Source organism: Juglans regia, chromosome 8 (genome assembly GCF_001411555.2).
Source record: "Juglans regia cultivar Chandler chromosome 8, Walnut 2.0, whole genome shotgun sequence".
Lineage (NCBI taxonomy): Eukaryota > Viridiplantae > Streptophyta > Magnoliopsida > Fagales > Juglandaceae > Juglans > Juglans regia.
Window position 1 is genome coordinate 5532537 of NC_049908.1, and position 24666 is coordinate 5557202.

Sequence of the window (24666 nt, forward strand, 5' to 3'; positions counted from 1 at the left end):
TTTTAAGAATCGAGAAGTGATGCAGAAAAATTAATTTTATAATAATAAAATAATGTGCGTGGTTAATCGTAGCTTTGGCTGCTACCAAAAAGGGAAAAAAAGTAGCTTGGGTGGGAAAAATGAAGTACTATAACATGCTAACATGCTTTACTTCTTCTGAAATTACTGCACAATCCCAGCTGATAAATGTGCAAAAACATCAGCTAGTATCACAAAGGGTCCAAGCCAGTTCTTAATGCAAAAATATCAGAACAAATCAAACTCAAATGGTTGGTATGGAAACTAGGCCCTAAAATATTTTGTTATATGAGCTTCTGAATTAAGCTCTTAAATGTACTCACAGCAGTGGTACTTTCATTTCTCTCTCTCTTCTGGTAAGCTTCTCCACAGCCACAAAAGTTGCATTAACCCACCGTTTACAAAATGAAAAAGAAACAACCTTGCTGGTAACACTAAACTTCCAGAGAGAAACTTGAAAAGAACAAAGAAGCATCCGATGCCCACAAGCTGCCAGTTCAAACCTTGCTCCTGTTGCAGCAATCGCATCTTGCGCAGATTCAGCAAAACAGATATCAACTCAATTCATTTGCAGATAAAGAGACTGGTAAACAAAGGAGAAGAATGCACTGCAAAACACACCTCTGAGTTGCGAAACACTTCATTTGATATCTCTTTCAAGAAGTTAGTCATCATGCAGCCAACAAACAGACCACATGGAATTATCAGTTCTTGGTTTCTTGAGATGGAAAATATGACATCGGATAAGGAGCTAAAAATAAAGAAAATGACAAGAGTCCACTTTAATGCGTTCTGTCCCAGAAGAAGCAGTCGCTCAAGCAGTATTTTCTCTGCTTTCTTCCATGGAATTTCTTTAACCGAGTCAGGAGTGGCTTCCCACAACTTCTCCCTCGCAACATTGATCTGCATCTTGACCTTATTTGGTTCACCAAATTCTGCCATGGACACTTTCATAGAGAATGTGGGAGAGAGTTGGTGATGTCCATGCAGTCTCAAGCACCTTTGTCGACAGGGTTGGTCCTGAACATGCTTAATGTGAAATTTCCATAATGATACTGATGGAGAAAGCATATTATTATTTGGGGGGTCACAAACTTGGTGGCAACCCTTTAAATTAAGTTGCACAACGCGTAATGTTAAGTATATTCTGAGTCAAGTGTGCATGGAAATTTGACTGTGTTGCTACCAGTATAGATGAGAAAAGGGAAAATCATTAATACTTGGCTGATAGATCAAGAAATAATAATATGAAAGTGAACATCGATTTGTAAGGATCAAAAAAAGATATGCAGCCAACTATGATCTGAATGGAAGGATGCAGCTGCTTTACAACTCAAGCATGAACAATAATAATGATGACCATTTTTCTGACCATTCAAGAAAAAAGAGCAACTGAAACGCTGGAAAGTGACAAAATTCTTGATGAGCTGAACAAGCCCACCAAAGGGAGCTAAGACTCATATTATTCATTATGTTCAAGTTAATCCATGAACTTAAAGCTACTACAGTATGCATCCTTTGTTACTCAAAATTTCTAATGTGCAGCAATTATTCCAGAAAAGAAAAAACACTTCCCGGAAATTACAGCAAGAATACCAAAGGTGGTGAGAAATTTGAACTTATAAAGCGATTAAGCTGTGCCATTGAAGCATTTCCATGTACAACTAATTACCGTTTCTCTATTTGCAGCCCCTGTTTGATTTTTCATTAACAGTCAAATGCAACAGTCTTCAAAGAAGCCTATTCACTTATACATTCTGGCATCATAGAAACCCAGAACAAAAGCCATTATGCTATCAACCACAAATCTCTCTAGAAAATTCTGAACCCCAATTTCCAACATTGCTAACGGTCAAAATTTATGAACATAATCCATATGCATATTACAATTAAATATTGAATTGAGTACAGTATGTAACTTCAAGGCAAAAACTAACAGAATGCGAATGTGTGAGAAGTGACAAAGCGCAGCTCAGACTCGAACTTCAAACTCTTCGGGATTGTAAGTAAATAGGGAATTTTATGCTCATGGAAATAAGATCATAAAGTTTTAGCTCGAATTCCAAAAGGGTCAGATGCCACCCGAAAATAACAAGAATAAGAAGTAAACCACACAAACCCAGACACACACAAGCGTTTCCACAAAGGAGGGATAGCCCGAAAAGAGCGTACGCGAAATTTCTGAGTTGAAGGCAGTAATGCTAAAGCTGGAAGCGCGATTGATGCCATTGCCATCGTTTCTCAGCTCCGTTTCTTCCTCATCACTCGCTGGCAAACGTTCTATCTCGCTTCTCTAGGGTTTAGCACCAAATCCTTTGGGTCAGCATTTATTCAGCAAGATTCTCTTCTTTCAGGGAAGTAGGCCTAATCATCACCTTAGTAAAGTACGAGGCCCTGAGAACCAGAGTCGGCCCAAATTGCAGTGTATGACACTTCACAATATGTGCTTGGGCCCAAATGAATGAGAAAAACAAAAAACACCTGCACCATAGCTATTTATTCTAGGGCTGAGATCTGCATGGTGCAGGATGAGGTCCAACCATGCATCATGCAGGGTAATAGTTTTCAACCCCGCCTTAGTGTTGGGCGTGGGATCGAAACCGCACCCGGCCCAAGCCACACAACCCATTGGGTTTAAAAACTATTTTTAGGTCTAACAAATTTTTTTGAACTCAAATTATAATAGAATTTAAATTATAAATTAAGATTTATAAATACAAAACGAACTTAAACTCATTAGAATTGTATTTTGTATTGTCTTGATCTTCTAGGCCAACATTTATATAGAAGGTTAAAGCAATACAATAATCATGCTCAAATACAACTTCAAGTTTTCAACAAATTGTATATATCTATATACAATATATTTATTTAATAAATATTTATATAAATATTTAAAATTTTATTTTAATTTATATAGGGGAGGTGGAGTTGGGGCCGTCAACCTGCCCCTTGCCCTCGCTGGGTGTTCTTCCTGCGGGGCGGGTGCCCCCGCCCTGCATAGGTGGTGCGGGGTAGCTCACACACCCATGCGGGGGCGGCCCCTGCTGCCCACCCCTAATTTATTCATTCTTTTGAAAACTTAAACGCTATTTATTATGTGGAGGGAAAACATCTATTAATTTGTTTGAGAAATGCTATTTTTATTTAAGTATTACCCGTTGATGTGATACATTTTAAGTGACTATCTATTTAAGTAATAGACATTTAAATTCACTTAAAATATACTAATCAATCGTGACTAAAGATAATAAAACTAAGAATAAATAGTTGGAGCTGCTGCTTAGAATGGTGGACGGAAAGACGTATAGCTAATTCATCACTAAATAAGACGTACGTGTCTGATCGATAGGATTAGTAAAACCTTAATAAACATATCCTATGAAGAAACTCACAAATGAATAGAATTTGACGATGAAAATCATGTGTTTCAATGAACTTGTAGCAAGTTTAAAAAATAATAGGTCTATTTTATTTGGAGAAATTTTTTTCTTTATTCTGAATTTGATCATTCCTAATCACTTTGTCTAACGTGTTACATTTTAATTGATTTATTATTATTATTAAAGTAGTTAATCTATGAAATTAATGACTTAAATATTATTGAAAATAAGAAAATTGCAAGATAAAGAAAAGTTCAAAAAACAAACTGAGCGAGGATAGAAGAATCAAGCAAAGACCCAGTTGCCTAAACCTTTTATAAGCCCATACATACTGAGTAGGCCTTCAAATAGCCCACCAGATCTACATATATATCTTGTTCCCAGGAATAGCTTTTAAAGTGTTAAATGATCCCCAAGATGCAGTAGAGAGCCGGCTGCTCTCTGCATGCATTTCTCTGCATAATGGGTATAACGATACTCTTCTTTGATTAATTAAAACACACCAAGTTTGGGATCTCTTCCTCTTCAATTTCTTAATATTTTTTACAGGTATCATCCCAGTGGTCGGTGATGCCACATATCAAGTAGTTCACTGCGTAACAAAGAATAGAATTCAAAAAACAAGCAACCAAAATAGGCCAAACCAATGAGACAAATAAACAATATATATATAAACATTCCCAAGAACTGAAACTTATCCCTCAGCTCACCCTCTGACAGCAGAAAACAACGAAACCGACGGCTATATCTTGGTGTCCTCATAAACAGAATAACTTTTGCAGTATTAAACCCTATCTGCGCGCAGCTCGATCGATCGTTCTCAGCATGTTGAATTTCCCATGCGTTTTATATATGATTGTACTGTGTCTACAATATATATAGGGCATGAAAGGTACGTACGTAGGACAAAAAACGAAAAGAATTTCTTGTGTTAGTGAGTGTCATTTTCATAAAATAAATAATATTAATCACGGGGGGCATCATACGACATTGATGTTGGGTTATTAATTAGGAAAATGAAAAAGTAGGGGAATGGAGTCGTCGTTTGGCTATTGTCGTCATGGCTTATAAGCTAGGCAGCTGGCTGGCTGCCCTAGGCACCCTCAATTACGGGTGCATGCTTTTTGGTGCTTATTATCGTCACCAAGTTGACGGAATGTACTGCCCTTTCACCAAGTCATATATGAATTAATCCTTGGTTTTTTCTTGACACCCTTTTGTGTTGTGATTATTCTTTGAGAGGGATATTCCCAGCTACTTTACAGGGGAGAAAATTAGGCATGTCGACCTACGTACGAGCTGGGTGCGTGCATGCTTTTTGTTTTTTTTATTATTTGTGTTTCCGTTTCATTTTTTTTTTAAGTATTTATTGTGATAGAATCGATATATACCCCAAAAGTTTCAAAAGGTGCAGAAAATAATGAAAAACATAGGAAAATGGAAATGAAAGAAAATGGCGCCTGAGGGAAATTTGAATTGTTCATCTAGAATATATATATATATGTATATATAATATATGAAGGAACGTCGGCAGATGAGCAGTTGCCAGGCTGTACAAGATGAATTGCCAACTAGAATATTGCCACGTACGTCAACTAAGGTTGATTGCAGACTGAAATCTGAAGCGGCCTCCCTATGCTGCATGCGTGCATGCATATGATCTAATTCGCACCATACACTCTTTTTTTTTTAATTATTATAATATATGTCACATTCATCACCATTAAATGATAAAGAGATATATAATAAATATATCATATTATATTTAATAGAATAAAAATAAAATAAAAATATAATGTATAAATTTTTTCATAAAAAAAAAGATTGATACACTTTTTGGATGTTTAGAAAAAGGTATGGGAAAATGCTCATCAATAAATAAAGTACTATTCCACATTGGAGGCTGCGTTTGATCACGAAGCAATAATTGTCAGATGACTAGATCTGAAGATATAATTAAGTGAATTAATACACTCTATATGAAGTTTCAGAGCCCTAGAACTTATGCACTGAAATTGATCTAGTCCTGCAAACTGCTAGCTAGCTAGGGAAATAATTATATTAATGATCAAGCATATCATGATATATCTGTCGTCTCCTGCATTCAATTAATTGTACGTCCCTCTTACCGATATCTCGACCTGATGATCCCTTTTTAATTGTGTGTTTTGGTTCTTTGGGTATGATAAATTTTTTTTTTTTAAAATGTAACAAAATAAAAGGAAATATTGAACGAAGGAAAAGGAAAAGATTTCAGGAGGTTCAATCTTAGAGCGGTACACGTGAATGCATGATTCGTGATTCATGTGTACCGTTCTAGAAATTAGTTTAGAATCTTCATCGATCTTTAATTTATATGCTGAGTTCATCGAACATAATCATGTATAAGCTAAGTTGATTTAATTTATATGGCAGTACTTTTGGTAAAAGTGGAGTTTATTATATAGTTTTGGTGGGACTAGACCAATATTATATGTATGTTAACAATATTGAAGAACTATGCATGCTAGTGGGGTGTGTGTGTATATAAATATATATATATATATATATATATGTATTGTTAAGCTTTTATAACTTGAATTTTAGAGTTAGGTTTACCTAATGGGACCCGCCTTTTTGACTCGTCACTTGAGAAGAAAAAAGAAATCTTCCAATTTCAAAATATGTCATCGAATTCCAACAAATCACGACCATAGCTTACCAAACAATGATGCATAGTCAACAAAAAGGACATTTTGATCTAAAATATTACAACTGTCATCAACTATGTTTATGATACTTGTAATTACTAGCAAATTAGAGATTATGAGATCGACCGTGTAAGATAATAATCTAGATCTCTGGTCTTCCCACAAAAAAAAAAACCTTCCTTCAGCAACTAACAACAGTGTGTTTTAACTTCTTTTTCCACACCCATCATTTCATCTCAGCTGCCTTTCTTGACATACAATTTGTATATGACACCATGCGGTCTTGTCTCTATGAAATGACACTAGTACTTGTACGTGCATATTACATGACTCCTAGAAAGTAGGACACCTTTTCTTTCGTGTTTTTATGTGTATAGACTATAGACTGACTGGCTAGGTTTGGACTTAAGAATTTACTACAAAATCCATTCAAATTGATGTGACACTCCAGTATGTTTTTTATATATATATAGAACTGCCACGTCAGCAATAAATCTTATTGGATGCCCCACAAACCTAGAAAAAAAACGACCATTAATCCTGCGAGGTCAGGCTGATCATGATCGACCTCCCCAAGCTTAGTGAGGCTGATGATCATGATCACATCAGTTATATATTGAAGATATTCTTCAATCCGTGTGAGCGATTTCATTTGGTTTTTTTTTTTTTCTTTTTGGAGGGGGGTTAGTCAGTCTTGGAGGATGTCTTTCTACAGATTGCAGTTGCATAGGATTCTAAATTTCCTCACTGCAACAACAAAATTCAGTTTACGAGGAATATTCCGTTCTGAAGAACTGTCGGGTTGAGCCTTAGGGATTTCCATGTTTGGTAGTGCTTTTAATTTATTTTTGTAATCTAAGACGCCAAGAAAATTTCATATGGGGTACTGCATGGTCTCTGTCTGGCTGATGATCTTGGATATTATTTTGGTTGCGAACCATTAATTTATAGCAGGTTAACTCCATTATTGCATTTATCAGATAAAAAAGAGAGTGAAACGTGCTTGCAGGACGTACGTGGCTTTCGTACGTCCTGGTCGATACTAAATTAGCCATGCATCCGTGTGATCGATCAATTCAGCAGCTGGGTGGATGATTTTGATATCCAATCTCCGATTTGATTTTCAACAAATATATTTATTGATTTCTTGACTTTGCAGTACTACTAGCTATAGCCTATAATATATACCCACGTGTAAATTCGTGAATTTTGTGATTAAACAGCCAATTATTATAAAAGAGAAAAGCTAGTTAGCTAGCTAGCTAGCTTGGTAGCGTCGTCCTCGTACAGGAAAGACAGCTAAACACCATTCCAAGCAACACATTAATGGAATAATATTAATATAACGTCTTAATTATTATTATTATTATTTTTTATAAAAAATAGACATCATTTCATTCATACAATCAAAATTACATTTGTGATTAGTCAATATAAAGAAAAAACTTGAATTACAAGCCAAACTACTCATCTGTATGTGGGGAGCTTTCCCGCACATAAATTTCTTTACGACAGACATTATTGTCTTAACTTTTAAGAACTCTCTATTGAAAAAATTAGTTTGTTTGAGAATACCATTCTCTGTAATAAAAAAAAAAAAAAAATAGAAATAACCATCCCCTCCAAAGGAGGAGAAGGACACAACCACTCATATCATCTAAGATTCTAAAGGAATAGAAGGAAAAACCACCCCATCCTCCAAAAGAAGAGAAGGACTAGACCATGCACCCTCATTCGCTAAAAGAGGTGTGGATTCCCCTACTATAGACCAAAGTCCAATAACCTATTTTTTTTTTATTTTTTATTTCCTAACACAAACAAAGACCGAAATTACAGACACTTAAAAACACTGCAAAAATAATAAAATAGACACACACACATATATAGACACACATGCGAGAAAATTAAGCCATGGCTCAAATTATGCCAATTGAACAATGTGAAGTTGATTGAAACCAAATGCGATCATGAAGAAACCCTAATTACGATGGATCACATGCAACTGCGTTGACAATTGAGGGTTTAATAATTAGGGCTCGATTGTTAGGTATCAGTCAATATCAATTATCAAGCGTGCATTTTGATGGCGTTTTAAGTAATTTTACACTAAAAATAAAAAATGCTTATTTGAGAAATTAAAGACCAATTTTTGTCTCCTTTGAAAGGCCAGCTAGAGGAAATTAATATATCCAAACACTGAATATCCGAGCTAGCCTTAATGAAAGCAGCTAGCTAGCTAGTAGCTGCAAGTTCAGAAAACTCGCAAGATGAAGTTGCGTGAAATCTGATCATGATGATCATGTGCATGCATGCTTATCATGATCTTCTAGCTAGATATACTTTCATCGATCGATCGTATCATGCCTGTAAATTAACGATCTCTCTCATGAAATATTAAGCAAACCGGCCCAAAGTGCGAGCCATATATATATTTCTTTAATTTTAGAAAAAAAAAACATACTTATTTTGTTTATTGCGCTAGCTTATCATAGTTTCATTTCCATCAGATCGGTACTCGTGATGTGCATCAGATCAGATGAGTGCTGGAAAAAACGGAGGAAAGATAAAAAGAAACCGGAGACACTGTCTAATTAATCCTAATAATTTATATATCTAAGATTCAATTAAGTGATAATTGTCATGCATGTTTGGTTCTATAAAGACATGCATTAACTCATCTTATAATTATATTATTCGTAATTTCTTGGATGAAATGGTTTTTTTTTTTAATTACTCTTGTATGTACACATGACATGCATGGTTATTATGAACAGCTGAAAAGGGTCAGAATCGGGAGAAGTAAGACATGCTAGGTCTCCTTGATCTGTACTAGTACTGGTATAAAAACTGAATGTGTGGTTTGCAGAAGTAATTGGACTTTGATATTTTTTGGTTGATTTAATGCAAAAGTCGGGAAAAGTCACACCCAAAATCCACAATTAATGCAGTTATTTTAAAAAAAATATTGTGAAAAAAGAGAAAATTAAACCTTTGAATATCAATTCGGTAGATGGTTCATGAAATGGCCTGGTGATTTGAAAGATACGTACTGTACGATAATTAAATATGTAAAAAAACATGTAAAAAACATACAATATTATTTGCATTTGATAGACCTCTGAATTAATTAATGAGTTATTCCAAGCTCTAGATCATTGGTAGCTAGCTAGGCCACTTACATATTGCAGAGATCGAGTACGTACGTACTTATAATATGCGTGAATGCATTGAAAATATATAGGAACTACAGTTTTTCACATCCTGCTAGCTACGGATGATTGGCGTCTAGCTTGCTAGGGTGCATTTCTTGGACTTTTGGTCTTTCAAGCTCAACAAGGAAATGCAAGTTTTTTGGCTGACTGGGTACTGTGATATCGATGCCAAGTCCAAATCAGAGAGTTAAAAATCAGCAGAAGAACTATATATTATTTGCAAACTCTTCAAGAAAAACAAAGTGTATTATATATATATATATATGCAAATTAATGCAGATTTGAGATACTCATAAAACCTTTGATGACTCTTATTAATATTCTAACTGTAATCCTCATGAATCATCCATTCAATCTTCGTTCTATACTAGTTATATATGAAACTCTGCTATCTTTTATTTATAGAGAAGTGATATAGACATAAAATGATTATATAAAAATAAATCTATATAAATTGACGTAGTTTCATATAATTTATTAGATTTACTTTACGATAAAAATAACTTTATAATATAATGTAGCACATCAAGTCACATTACTTTATATGTGATGATATTTTTGTGTAATCTCTTAATTATGACCGTTAAAGTATGTATATGGCATCATCCGAAAGATGAATATTTTTTCTTTTGCATTGGAACTCCAACAGCACCATTAATAAACTATAAGCAAGATCCCAAACAAAAGGTGTACGTACACAAAGGATAGAAAAAACTTTCGGCTGGGAAAGCACACAATCTTGCATATATATATATATATATATATATGTTTTCTCTCTCTCGCAAGCGAATTATAAGAATTTATAAAATAATGCACATTGGTCTTAAACATTGTGCATAAGATCATCAGTGCCTATATTTATAAGAGGGGCTGATCAAACCGGCCATTCTAAATCAAAACTCATATATAATCCATGCACTGTAATCCGTTGCATGTGCATGATGAAATCTAGCTCATATATCTGACAAATTGAAAATCGCAAAATTCGCTCGAACCAGTGTCGACTCACAGGCCAGATCGATGTCTCACAAACTTCTAAATTTCTCAACTTCTACACATGATTTTTTAAACTGATTTCGAGCCAGACTAATTTATCTCAGCTCATCTGTAATAAATTACAGCTTAGCTAACCTCAAGCAAAGACAGAACTACAGAGCTAACAATATATATTACGTACGTACATAGAGACAATTGGGATAAATAAAACTATATATGTTTGAACATTAGTAATTTTCCATCACAAATATTTTACATTAGCTAAGATAAAAGATGGTTTTGGGGGCTTTCTTGGTTGTAATTATGGTTATTCCTCCGCCTTAGTGACGGTTTTTTAATAAAATATGGAGGTGCTGTCCTCCTTTCTTTAAAAAAAAAAAAAAAAAAAAGCTAAGATAAAAGATGGTGATGAAGCAAGAATCAGTACATGATATAGGAAAGCAGATTATAATTAAGATCGATAGAGGCCGAAACCAATTGAGAGTACTTTTGGGAAGTACGTACGTAGCTAATTAATTAGCTAATGCTATATAAAAAAAACTCAAAAAACTAGACTAGTAGTAGTACTAGTCTACTGGCATGCATGTACATAAGATGAAGCATGCTAATGTACTTTCCGCTTTCACCCACTAGTTAGAAGCTTGCCTAGATTAAATTTGTTATAAACGAGCAATATGCTGCCATAATATTCTACCAATATCATGTGCTGAACACGTACAATTGAACTTAATTCTTGTATGCAATATCAGCGTACTAATTAGAAATGAGGGCATGTTCTCACGGGTCTTGTTTATAATGTATAAGATATCATGTATATAATTAAGATACATATATGTATGCAGTTCACATACATAAATACATATAGACACATACATACATGATACAGACACGTACCATGCATGCAGTACTATCTAGTACTTAATTAATGCAGCTAGCCTTATATGGAATGTGGAATATAATTAACCAACTTAAGCTTAATTAGTAGGCCCTGCCTAGCTAATAAGTCAAAGGCCATGAGCAATCATCTATATGTGCAATGTTTAATTTCCTGTGATTTTCCCGATACGCATTTTTTGTTACCTACAATTAGATCAATGTACTTACGCTAGCTAGGATTTTCCAGCAAATTTTTATTTAAACCAGCATTAATAACAAGTACCAACTCAATCATTTCTTCATTATTTTAGAAGCAAGAGTTCATAATTTATACCCACATAAATGTTACCAATGTATATGGAGCAGAAGCTGATGAAACCCCCCCAGCCATTATGTACAGTACCCAAGAAAAGTGCTAGCTTATCACTCACAAAATAGTAGACAAAGTACTATATATAGTTCAGTACCATGGATAGAGCAAACACATTACCATTGAGTTTATTAGGGTTTTCTGATCTTAGAGTCCATTAACACCACTTTCCAGTTGCTAGATCAATTTTTACCGCTTGTACATGTAGCAAGTTAATTTGCTCGGTGGTACCTTAGCTCTCCGAAAGCACATTCTTGTAGATCAGTTCCTTGTTGCATACCTCCATAGTTGGAAGCCACAGGAGGATAAACCAGAGAGCTCATCTCTCCCCAAAAATTACTTTCAGTACCAGAAATACTAGTGCCAATTCTAATATTATCGACCATGCCTTCCCCACATAAGAACTCGAGCCCATCTAGTCCTTGTGGATTGTTGTATACGATTTCCTGATGATCAAGCTCTGCCGGAAAACTGTTAATTTTTCCTTGCAGCACGTTTAATTCTGCCTCATCCACGTAGGACTGGGCTTGTGCAAATTGAGTAGCACTGCCAGTGCTGTTGAATGCATCTGTGGGAGAAGTTGGGATATTAACAGCCTGATATATTTGTTGACCAGTGCTGGAAGTATTATAATTTGCGAAATGATGAGTACTTGTCCCATGAAGCTGGATTGGCAGATCATCCTGAGAAAATCTTCCTCCAAGTTTGATGAGCAATTTCCTGATGGATGCATGGTCATTAACACGAGGTTCTTGGTTTGAGTATGGTATGGGCGCCAGCAGTGCAGGCGGCAGCCCTGGCGCCCATTGAGGGTTTTGGTTATTACTACTGTTAGGAACCATGGAACTCCCACCGCCTGATCTCTTCATCATCTCCTGCTTTATGCTGCTACCTCTACGAGCAGCCTGTTGTTCCTTTCTCTGCTTGCCAAGAAGCTTCTTCTTCAGCCTTGTGTTCCAGTAGTTCTTTATGTCATTATCCGTTCTTCCTGGTAATTGTGCTGCAATAATAGACCACCTGTTCATGCAAACGAAAGTGTTTGACAGAGAAAATACAACACTGTATAAGATCTCTCTTGCGCCTAAATTGTTAAATAAATAAGCTATAATTATAGTCGAGGACCGGATAATTTAGAACTTACCTGCTTCCGATACTGATATAGAGGCTGCAAATTATGTCATCTTCCTCTTCTGAAAATCCTCCATGCTTGATATTTGGGCGTAGATAGTTTAACCATCTAAGCCGGCAACTTTTGCCGCATCTCTTAAGACCTGATTCAGCACAAATTAACATGGCATGTGAGATATGTACATATAAACAAGCTCACTGCAGTTCAATCAGATGTGTTTCTAACAAGAAAAGAAAAGAAAATAGTGGAAAAAGTGAGTATCAATTACCGATCTTTTGTGGTAGAGCGATCCAGTTGCCACCGGTGCCATGCTGCTCTATATATGACTTGAGCTTGTTATCCTCTTCAGGTGACCATGGCCCTTTCTTGACGTTTGCTTTATCACAGCAAGGAGCTCTCCCCATGTTATCTTGGTGTTGATTTGAGCCTGATGCTATAGCTTCTCTCTCTAGAATCCAATAGGATATAGAAGAAAGAGAGGGGGAGAAAGAGAGAGAAGGACAGGGAGGATTAAAAAAGCTGAAAGATAGACATGGTTTCCGGAACAGTACTGATTTGAATATTTAAAAAAAAAAAAGGTATGGCACAAACTTTATATAAAAAATTCCAGAAACTAAGCATGCCAGAATGGGAGAGCAGGGTTTTTCTTCTTGTCTTTCTTAGTCTAGAATCAACTACGATAATAATATCTAGGGCTGTTGATTTCCGTGGACGGGTATTCTAGCTACCCCATATATATATATATATATATATATATATATATATATATATATATTAAGTCATAAACGCATTAATTATACCTATATTAATAATTATATATATATGTGCCTAGGTGTGCATGAGATATGCCAATCTATCTATGATCTCTTATTGTCACGATATTTTGATATATAAGAAGATCGTCATGTAGTATGCGTTCATCTTTTTTAATTCCCGTCTAATCTATCAAATTATTTTTGGTAAATATAGTAAAAATGAACAACATGCATTAACCACACTTGACACATGAGTACGTAACATGAATATATATATAACATCAACCTCCTGACATGATGATTATGAATGCAGGTTGAATTTAAGGGGATCATGTTCTGGAAACAATTTCCATCTCATCCATCTTATTTTTTTTCTTGCAAACATCATTTAAATACAAACACTTTTTAATTAATCATTACAAATTAATTTTTTAAACTAATTAATCATTATAACTTTTCCAAACTTTTAATAAAAAAACATAAAATAATTCAACTTTTTCAAATCTCAAAACAAAAATTATATTCTAACAATATTTTAACTTTATAATATTTTTTATTCAACTTTTTCTTTCTCATTTCTCAAAACTCTATAAATACTTAACTCAAACTATCTCACTATTATTTATAAACAATTTTATTGCTATTTACAAAATTTTCATCTCATTTCATTCTCTAATTATATATGCATCCCCTAATATGATGTTGAAATTGAGATCGACAGACGTTCGTGATCAAATCCATCATCATGATTGTAATTTAAGCAGAGTTCTAGAAGCAAAAGCGACAAGACTCTAACAGATACGTACAAAAATTTTGTAGAAACTAGGGGATATTTTTTCCTTTTGGGTAGGTTACCAAATAAACAACAAGGGAGAAAGAATGCCATGAGAAGAGATCAGGAACATAAATGCAGCTCTAGTACTACTTTGTTGCCAAGTAACAGGATAGGGAAAAAAGAGGGGCCAGCAAAGCTGGCTAGTGTAAGCTATTAATGTACTCCCCGGCCACGCCCGAGCGAGCCAGTCTAGCTAGCGCGAGCCTTCGTCCCTGCATATTGGGTAATGGTATAGTTTCATAGTTGAAAATCAAGATTTTAGCGATTGAGCTCATCTTCAAGTACTTTAGATGATCATGAAGTACTCCATCGATCCTATGATTATGATCACCTCCAATGTTAACGTTGATACAGTTAGAAGCTGTCGTCTAAATTGTATATGTTGGAAAAAAAAAGATCAGCTAGTTGTTTTAAGGAGTCTAATTTAGACACGAAGTCAATGTATATATGTATTTATTTGGGAAATTTTATTAAATCTATTGGTTTATTATATATACAAGAATGTCGCATGTTGTAATATGGCACCGGCCAGACGGTATTCATGACCTTGTTTCCATGCATGGGGTAATTAATTAATTTATAACCATCATCTCTTTTATAGTCATGACCGTTATGATCATCAGCTTCGTGGGAGTTGAGGCTGTTGAGCCTAGTGCTTTGTGTCCTTGTGGTGCATGGTACGTGACATGATATATCTTATATAAAAAAAAAAAAAAAAATCATTTATAACGAGTTATTTGAGATAAAAATAAATTCATTTTAATGGTAGGGTGGTTAATTCTGTAAACTTACATCTACGCACGGATGGGTGGTGTGCCGAAAATGGGACGGGCATGAGCTAGTAGCTAGGGTTCGACTTCCTAGGGGTTGGTGGTTGGATGCGTTCCACGCTGGGTAAGCTTCATCACAGCTAGATAGGCATACGTGCTCGTGTGCTAGTTTCTTTGCGACATTCGGATGAGTTATCATGACACTCAAGTGTAGTATACAATAATCAAGTTGACAAAGCAAGAATTTTGGAAGATGATTCCAAAATTTGGATATATACTTTTTCTCATATAAGACATAAATATTGACTGTGAAGTAAATGAGTAAAGAAGGTGCAGCGTATTTGGCGGGCAAAGGTCGAGTGATCAGTGACGCATCAATATCATCGATCGATTCATCATCATATATATATAACATCATTAACTTGACCTTAATTTGTTATTTCTCATGGTTAATTGTACATTGCGCGCTTTTCTAGCTATAACCAGGCTGCTACCCCCCGCGCGCATGCATGTGCAATATAATATATATATCAAACAATTTTTACCTTGCAAACTAAACGATTTGGACTGGAATATATATAAATATATATAAAAGTATCAATTAAGATGTGAACTCAGAAGAGAACTCATCATTCCGGACCTCAGATAGATCATATATAAAATTAGATTAATTGAATTGAAGGTGCATGCATGATTTGTATGCCCATATATGGTTAATTATATATATATATATATATATATATAAATACTCTATTATAATAAGTGTCTATCTAACTGTGAATAGTAACTTTTGTTATTTTTTCGTTAACTTTTCTTGCTTTTCCATTAAGTCCGTTAAGTTATGTTTTACTAAAAGACCCTTCAAACTCTTAACCATTTGACGTGTAGCTCCCTTATAGAATTTAATAAAGGATTTTGTTTTACCAAAAGATCTTTAATAGCCCCGCGACACACATGAATTAACGTCTCTTTTTCATGTCTTTTTTATTCTGATAGTTTACTCATTTTCCTTTCTTTTTGTTTCAATTTTTTTTAAAATAAAAAATTAATAATATTTTATTATAATATAAAAAGTAAATAGATAATCCAATATGGATGCAGACCAATGCTCATATTTTGCTGAAGTTTATATATATTTTTTTAAATTTTGATTTTTTGTATTTCTTTAACCTTGTATTTTCTTTTTCCAAACAAATAAACTATTGATTTTTTTACTTTTTTTAATTTAAATCATTATGTCAGGTGCATCTCGGGACTAACGCATCCGGGACCATTTCCTAGCATGTGCATATATATATATATAAAAGGCTCATTTTCAATATGAATCATCATGAGCTTGAATAAGCCTACTTACTGCATGCCTAACGTCTAACACAACATATATGATTAAATAAGGTAAAAGTATTTTAAAAATGAAAAAAACCAATCTCCGAAAATCAAGGAAAGAAAAAAAAATTAATAATAGAAATTAAATATTATAAATAAGTAAGAACGTTTTATTTTAAAAACGTAAAAAAAAGCCGTGACCAATAATTAAAATCTCTCCCTCGATATTATTAAATGCATTGCACAAAAACGACCTAATATTTGTGGCTTAAATTTGGTCTTTAACTAATGGTCAAAATTCACGTTGTGGTCTACGGTGTAAATTAGCTGTATCGCTGATTTTTGTGTCCCATTGCTTTGGACGATTCAATTAATTCCAGACTGAAACATGTCTATTTTTTGTTACTGGGCATTGACGTGTATCGTGAGGACTCATCGAACATTTGAGAGGTAGACCAAGAAACCTGCCAAGTAAATAAGGGAGTTCGGGCAGTTGGAGAACTTGATCTAATGCTTAAGTCAGTTTTTAATTTTAGGAATTTTAGAAAGTATTTACTTTGCCTTAAGGCTTTTATATTAGGTAGTTTGGAGTTCTGTTGCTTTCATCCTAAGAAGTTATCCTATCGTGCCTGATGCCTCGTGCACGTGAATCAATCAAGGGCATGATATCCTAAGGAAAATAATTAATGCAATGTTGAGCTCTGACTCACGTTTTGGTGCATTCTCAGTCAAGTTCGACGAGTCCCTCTCTCTTTCCTTGCGGGAAGAGCTATGATTGCTCTTTCGGCACGCATTCCCACAGTTGATGTTTCACAACTGTCACTTTTGTTGCTTATCAGCCTTCTACAGTGGTGCCCGCCTTTCTTTCCTCAATGTATGAGTCGTGGTTACCTCTTCCTCACGCTTCTTAGCAGCCGTTTTCCAGGAACATGAGGAGTTTGTGTCCCCTCAGCCTGTCTTGGTGGCGCCCATCGAAGGCTGTCATCTTCACTTTGCCAGACTAATGGGCCTCCCTTTGAATCGTGGGATTTCGGACTCTCGAACTGGGCCTTTTTTACCCTCTCCACTTAATTAACTTTGTTAATGCCTTAATTTGCACAACAGACCGGAAATGAGGAAAAAATCATCCACGGCTCATGACGGTGACTCGGGCTTCGATACGGTGTTCTTTGTGTTTATCCATAAAATAAATAGTAAAGAAGAAATAAAAATAAATAAAGAGAGACACATAGATTTATATGGTTCGGTATATGTCTATGTCCACGGGTTGTTTGGAGGTAAAATATACTATGATTGGTATTTTATAATCTCTCATGGCTTCACATATCGCTCAATACAAAGGAGGAATTTAGTCTAAGCGTAGAGAAGTTGTGGCCAGTCTTTCCAAAACCCATTTTGTGAGGGATCTCCTCATATATATAGATGTCTATTTACTTGGAGTGATTGAGTCCAACTTGCCTTATGAAGCCTTTTTCCTTTTTGAATTTTGAGTCTCTTTTCTTTTAGCAGTTTGTATGTCTTTCCTCTTAAGAGTTTGAGTCAACTTGTCCTATCTCTTTATGGATTTATCTCTTAACTTGATTTTTCTGCCTTATCTTGACCCTAAATTATAGTCTGTTGATTTGACTCATACAGATGCTTGTAATTCTTAAGGGTGATTTGGTGGACAAGAAGACTTTGAGAATCTTCAAGTCAATAATCTGTAGAATAAATTTTGAACATTGATCCTTTGATTTCCAGTTTTCTGTTGGTTTTGTTCTAAGCGGTGAAGAGCTCAATTTGGAGAGATAGACAAAAGATGTACTCGACTACATTAGGTATGACTACGAAACTCTACTTTGGCGAGACGTGTACTCGATCGCATTAGGTGATCGTGTAGCTCTGCTTTGGCGGGAGGTGTACTCGACCGCATTAGGTGAGTGTGGAGCTCGATTTTAAGTTTATTTATTTGTGTTGATGTTTGTCTGAGAGATTGCTTATTGTCGGCGAAGAATGCATATTTTCATGATTTTTTTTTTTGTGTGTATTTTTGTGATCGTTTTTGTTGATAGTAGTGGATTTTGCCCATTGGTGTAAATTTTTGTTGGTGTTCTCGTTTTATTGTTTATTAGTAGTAACCTGAGCTTAAGTGGTTAGGAAGCCCGTCGACTCCATTGGTCCACATTAGGCGGTTGCCAATCCCGTCGACTCGTTCCCAAAGGAAAGTACCTGTGCGATGTAGTTATGGAGCTCGGTGGCTCGTTCCAGAAGGTAACTCGCTGGCTGCAGTTGTGGCAAGTGGAGACACTTGGCTTGCGTTTGGTAAGAGGGTGCCTTGACCTCGTAATGCTCGCGATAATAGTGTAGCGAGAGAATACCTCGACCGAATAACTCTAGCGATGAGAGTGTAGCAGGAGGATGCCTCGACCGCGTAACTCAGACAATGAGAGTGTAGCAGGAGGATACCTCGATTGCATAACTCTGGCGATGGGTGTAGCAAGAGGATGTCTCGACCACGTAACCTTGATGATAGGAGTGTAGCGGGAGGATGCCTCGACTGTGTAACCTCGGCGATAGGAGTGTAGCAGGAGGATGCCTCGACCGCGTAACTCTAGCGATGGGTGTAGCTGGAGGATGCCTTGACTGCGTAACCTCAGCGATAAGAGTGTAGCAGGAGGATGCCTCGACCGCATAACTCTGGTGATGAATATAGCTAGAGGATGTCTCAACTGCAAAACCTCGGCGATAAAAGTGTAGCGGGAGGATGTCTCGACCGCGTAACTCTGGCGATAAAAGCGTGGCAAGAGGATGCCTCGACCGCATTGATGTTAAAGTTGAGCTTAATTGCTTCGTTGTAGTGGGAGACAAAATGCGACCGCACTCTGTGTCGAGAGCTAGAACTCGCCTTATACCAAAATAAAAACTAAATAGGTTAGATTAAATAATCCAAATCACAAGTTTGAGCTTTGCAAACCTTGGCTATCTCCCTTGAGTGTGGTGAAGGCTGGTGACACATGAACAATGCCTTTTGGCAACCATGTTTTTGCAACAATGAGGACATGGGATGCCCGTAATACCAAACAGTCTATTCTGATGATAACAAATTAATATGCCCAAGCAATGCTTAAGAGGCAGCCGATGTTTCATGCCACGCAGGTGATTTCCAGTAAAATATATTTTCGGGACGTATAGACACTAAGTCTTTGTCTTCATGGAACTTTGAGGAATTTTGTGGGGGAAAGTCTTCCAAAAATCAAATTTGTTAGTAAAAATAAAATAGCAAGTTTGAAAGAGACAAACCAGAGTTGTTTAGTTGCTGATTTAAATTCCTCTTTGACTGAGATCGTTTGCTACTGAATAATTTTTGCATGGGAAAATTGTTCATCCTTAAGTGCTTTTGTAACAATGAAAATTATTCTGTCTCTGGATAATTTTTGTTTGTTCACTGATCTCTTGGATGCGAGACAAGTTCAATTATGAGTAAAGTAGATTGACTCTTTTTTTTTTTTTTTAAATCGGACTGTACCGCTGAGTAAAATTCATGTGTATGATGCGGAAAATATTGTATATTGTGAGGGGCACTCTGCGCGGTGAGCAACTGGCGAGGAATTTAGTGGCGAGCACTAGAACTTCAGTGGTGAGTATTGGTGGCAAGGAACTTTTGTTGCGAGTGCAGGTGGCGAGAAACTTCAGTGGCGAGGAGCTTCGTGTGGCAGTTGATCGTCATTATGGGCGAGTAAAAGTATGAAATGTTGCATGGGAAGTGGCCGAGGACATGCAGTCCTTTATGGTCGAGGAGCAGCCTTTAGTGGCCATCATGGTGGGCTGATGAGCTAGGCGGCGGCCTTCCTGGTTCGAGAATGGCTAGTGGGGTCTTTCCAGCTGGCTTCCAAGCTTTTGATAGAGAGAAAATGGTAGGGGCAACTCAAGCTAGAAAGTTGCCTTGTCGACGGCAGAAAATGCTGGTGGGTCAAGCGGTGGCCGTTGGGTGTGTCTTCATCAGCTCATGGTTGGTAGGGCAAGACATGCTCGTCGTGGATTTTTGCGAGACGTTACTCGCTGTGGGTGACTGGGCTATCGGGAGGAGAGTCCGTGGCCAGGGGATTACTTGCCGGTGATAGAAAATCTTGTGCTCGATGGTAGTCTTTCGGGGTATGAAATGTTGCATGACGTGATCGGACTTTGCTTGCAATGCTTTGCCTGACGTGATCGACTTTGATGGTTGAGGAATTACCCTGCAGGCCACAAAAAGCTCTGGCGGTTATGGTGGCTACCGGTGGGTATCCTGGCCAACTCACGGGTGCTTACCCTTGAGCCTTCGGCAGCCTATTGCTCTTTGCCCGCACTGTGCACAATGTGCACATCACTTTGATTCGATGAGTTACTGGCGGGAGTATCTGTTGTTGTAATATCTACACTGTCAGTGTATCACCGGCGAGTTATCGGTGGCTGCAAGTTCTTCCTGGTGAAAGAACTGTGTGCACCTTTTACGTGCGCAGTGCATGCTGCACGCTGCATGTGCTCAACACGTGTGGTCTGCTTCCTATGTTCTTCCTCTATATTTTTTTATTTGCTGCAGTGTTAAGAGAGTAAATAATAGAAAATAGTAAAATTGAGGAGATCTTATCTGGTTTTTCAAAGACTATCTTGTGAGTCGGAGAATATCCTTCTCCCAATTCCGATGCAGAAGATTAGTCGATCTCATAAACGGTGCCAACTGTTAATGCCTAAATTTGGACAACAGGCTGGAAATGAGGAAAAAATCATCCCCGACTCACGACAATGATTCGGGCTTCGATACGATGTTCTTCATGTTCATCCATAAAATAAATAATAACAAACAAATAAAGAGAGACACATTGATTTACGTGATTCGGCATAATGCCTACATCCACGGGTTGTTTGGTGACAAAATTCATTATGATTGGTGATTTTACAATCGCTCATAGCCTCACATATCACTCAATACAAGGGAGGAGTTTAGTCTAAGCGTAGCGAAATTGTGGTCAGTCTGTCCAGCTCCCTTTTTTGGGAGATCTCTTCAAATATATAAAGGTCTATTTTTTTGAAATGATTAAGTTTAACTTGCCTTATAAAACATTTTACTTTTAGAAGTGTAAATCTTTCTTTTTAAAGTTTGTGTGTCTTTCTTCTTAGGAGTATCTCAAGGCTACTGATTTGACCCCAACAAACTTAATACATGAATTTAAAGAAATCTTGAATTGACTCGAGCTAGGGTTCGGTCAAATCAAATTTTCACACGACCATTAGGCTCGCCCTCTCTGCTTTTATGAAGATAACCTCATTTTCAGCCCGAATAGGAAAACAGCTTATTAAACCCAAATAAGGAAACTGGATTCTAAGCCCAAATAATAAAACTTCCTTCTGAGACACCATATCGGTCAACGGTTATTGCAACAATAGGCCGACCCCAATTCACATCTCCCTATCATGAGAAGCCCAAAAGACAAATTATTACTAAATAGATGTTTTTTTTTTTTGTAAAAGTAATATAAAATGTGTCTGACACTATACGACAAATAACTACGAAGATATCAGAAATCATGTCAATCATACACTTTAATTAAATATCCAAGATTAGGGCCATATGCCAGAGGATAGAAAATAAAAGAGCCAAAAGAGTGGTGATATCCTACTATTATATATGCATCAAACAGTACTTTCAATAAACTGCAATCTATTAATAATTCATTGCACTGCTCCAATCTTGTTGATTTGAGTTCTAGATAGCTGATCTTAGCTTAGATGAGTATTGTCTCTTCAACTCAATTGCGCCAGCTTATCATGTTAATTATCCTTATCAGGACCAGCCGACCAAGTGTGCTGACAATGACTGGCACAGCCTCTTGGATATAGACTAGCAATCAGACTAACATGTAGTTATGCACTAGATTTTAGTCAGATCAGAGGCCAACAGAGAACCATTAATCTCCTCTATACAATTTGATCGATAGGGAATTAATTAAGATCGGAATTGCTTTATCATCTTTAAACAGAGTGAAAAAAAATTATCAGTAGCATCTGTTCAGTATTTGCGTTAAGTAAATCAGTTGCATCTAAGTTCTTGGTGTTTAGAACTCCAAATTGCAACTTCAAGTTAATTCCATAATTTTTCTAAACCACAGTCAATTCAGCTGGCCTGGTGCTTTGCTGTTTTTTGGAATATATATATAGCAATCCAGAATCCCGTAAAGCTACTCGGATCCGCTTATACGTTGAAGTATTGCACCATGCATGCTAAAGTCCCAAGGATTTATAAACGAAACTCGGGAAAATTGGCCGCAAAACCAACTGGGAAATCCACTTGCACGTACGTTCAGAGTATTCAAACTAGCTAGCTAGCTAGCTCAAGCTATTTCCGAGCTCAACGATCTGTGTTACGTGTGTTGATAACAGAACGGGCCAGGTATTTGGACGATAAACAGGAAAAGACGTAGCATTTTTTTTCCCTCTCTTAATGATCTGTCACTGCTGCATGTGGTACTGCATGCAAACTAATACTTGTTCTTTTCTTATGTTTCTGCAAACCAATCATGAAAGTCGAAATGCCCGTGAATTGTAATCTGAAAATATTCCCGGCCGTGCATCGATCAATATTGCTTTTCTATCGAGAAGGTCTTCATCAAGAGATCGATTGAAGAGTTCATTATATTCTGTGCATCTCCATGAGGCTGTAGTAATTTACGCTCTCCACATCTATTTTCAAACTACGTTCTAACAAATTATAATATCCACCCTCAAAAAGGTAATCAAAATATAAAATTATGAATAGACAAGATCATTAAGGCCATGATGATCAATAAATGAATAAATATTATCCGTATATATTTTAACAAGATATATCTAGTATTTTCTTTTTGTTGAATGTAATTCCAACTCACTAATTGGAATCACATGAGTTTGTAAAGAAAAGATTGGGAGGGATGGAGACAGTACTCTCCATTAATCAAGACGGACTATTTATGCTTTATCTCACTTCTCTTTGAGCTTGGAGGTTTCTAATTTCATGGATGCTAGCATGTTGATATTGATGGTGGATGATGTCGAAAGATCGAGGGTACTCATGTCTAACATGACCAATTTATAAGATGGGCGGGGTCCACCATGGAAAAAAACAGGAAATTCTTTGCTGAGGTTCTCTGACCAGCTGATCATCAAGCTTAAACCTGAAGCACTACTTTGTTGTTAAAGGCTAATTTTTAAGTTGATGGTGGGAGCCCCCCCAACTTTCTTTTGAAACTTTGGGTGGTTTTCCTTCCCAATGAGTGGAATATTATCAAAGATGTTCATGAGAGGCGCAGTGTGAAAATTCAAACATCCCAAACAGATATATATATATATATATATATATATATATATGAAGTAGATGTGATGGGATTTTTTCAGCTCTACAGGAGAATTGATTAGCAGATTCCCTCCCTTGATCTCTCTTTCAAATCATGCATTTGAAAAGGCCTATGAACCATAATTGCTTTGGATCAGCCTCAGCAAGTGGGTAAAGCTGTTTGATTGATCCAAGTCACGAGTTACTATCTTAAACACCATTGACTCTTGAAAACGTTAATCTCTTATAGAGCCTGTACTACCTACGTGAGCAACCACCAAGGAATTGATGTTGAGTGTTGACCCACTTATATAACTTTGCGATTTGAGGTGCAAGTGGCCACCTCTTAAACGGGTAAAATGCACTTGTATTATATATATACATGAAATCACTTCCACGATAGTCTCATGACCCCGGCCCATTGTTTCTGATCAGGAAATTATATATTGATTGGGCGGCACCTGATAATCTCTTAGATTAGAAGACTGATCATATTACACATGGTCCACACACCTTTTTTTTTAAGCAAGCAGATATTGTTAATACATTACAAATAGCCAGCATATATCTAAATTTAATACAAAGGTGGATCTTTTCCACTTGGGAAATCAAGCAAGCTTGGTGGGATTAGGATTAATGGGATATTCTCAAGGGCCTGCGTAGAAGCTGCCCATTGCGCTACACTATGCGCACATCGGTTTTTTTCCGATGAATTTTTTTCATAGACCAGTTTTCAAAGCTGTCCAAATTGTGCTTCATGTCATTGATGGTAGCTTGCATAGTCCAGTCCGTATTTGGTTTAGAAGATGTCACTGCCTTTACCACTTGCTATGAGTCACCTTTGAGTGCAATTTTTCTCCATTTTCTTTGCTTTGCTTCTTTTATACCCATCAAAGCTACAGCTACTTCTCTTTGAATTAGTATAGGGAATAAGGTCAGTTTTTACAAATAAAATATCTCCTGCATATGTTCACCCCACTGC

The 24666-nt window shown here is 36.5% G+C and overlaps 2 protein-coding genes across 4 annotated transcripts; both read right to left on the minus strand.

The window, feature by feature from the left end:
* Window positions 1-125: 125 nt before the first annotated feature.
* Window positions 126-2359, minus strand: LOC109001148. 2 transcript variants are annotated; one of them, XM_018978299.2, is made up of 3 exons: window positions 2191-2359; window positions 640-1038; window positions 126-546 (listed from the first exon to the last, which is right to left on the minus strand). In XM_018978299.2, exons 1-3 carry the CDS (start codon window positions 2251-2253, stop codon window positions 355-357), a joined length of 654 nt encoding a protein of 217 aa, XP_018833844.1. In that variant the 5' UTR covers window positions 2254-2359; the 3' UTR covers window positions 126-354. The 2 variants fall into 2 exon arrangements, with proteins under 2 accessions (XP_018833844.1, XP_035549565.1); XM_035693672.1 differs by having other exon boundaries at window positions 126-528; window positions 2191-2354.
* A 9106-nt stretch (window positions 2360-11465) lies between these two features.
* Window positions 11466-13144, minus strand: LOC109001129 (transcription factor RAX3-like). 2 transcript variants are annotated; one of them, XM_018978273.2, is made up of 4 exons: window positions 12943-13144; window positions 12687-12816; window positions 12198-12562; window positions 11466-12113 (listed from the first exon to the last, which is right to left on the minus strand). In XM_018978273.2, the coding sequence occupies exons 1-4, from the start codon at window positions 13076-13078 to the stop codon at window positions 11758-11760; spliced, it is 987 nt and encodes a 328-aa protein (XP_018833818.1). In that variant the 5' UTR covers window positions 13079-13144; the 3' UTR covers window positions 11466-11757. The 2 variants fall into 2 exon arrangements, with proteins under 2 accessions (XP_018833818.1, XP_018833816.1); XM_018978271.2 differs by having other exon boundaries at window positions 11466-12562.
* Window positions 13145-24666: the final 11522 nt, after the last annotated feature.

Excerpts from the sequence above, each read along its gene's own strand:
- LOC109001148 (XM_018978299.2), bottom strand. The coding sequence starts at position 2,253 with ATGGCAATGGCATCAATCGCGCTTCCAGCTTTAGCATTACTGCCTTCA. Across the intron at positions 1,039-2,190 it reads CTTCAACTCAGAAATTTCGC|GACCAACCCTGTCGACAAAG; the intron begins GTACGCTCTTTT and ends AAGCATGTTCAG. Across the intron at positions 547-639 it reads AAGTGTTTCGCAACTCAGAG|ATGCGATTGCTGCAACAGGA; the intron begins GTGTGTTTTGCA and ends AATCTGCGCAAG.
- LOC109001129 (XM_018978271.2), bottom strand. The coding sequence starts at position 13,078 with ATGGGGAGAGCTCCTTGCTGTGATAAAGCAAACGTCAAGAAAGGGCCA. Across the intron at positions 12,817-12,942 it reads CGCTCTACCACAAAAGATCG|GTCTTAAGAGATGCGGCAAA; the intron begins GTAATTGATACT and ends GTGCTGAATCAG. Across the intron at positions 12,563-12,686 it reads TATATCAGTATCGGAAGCAG|GTGGTCTATTATTGCAGCAC; the intron begins GTAAGTTCTAAA and ends TTGCATGAACAG.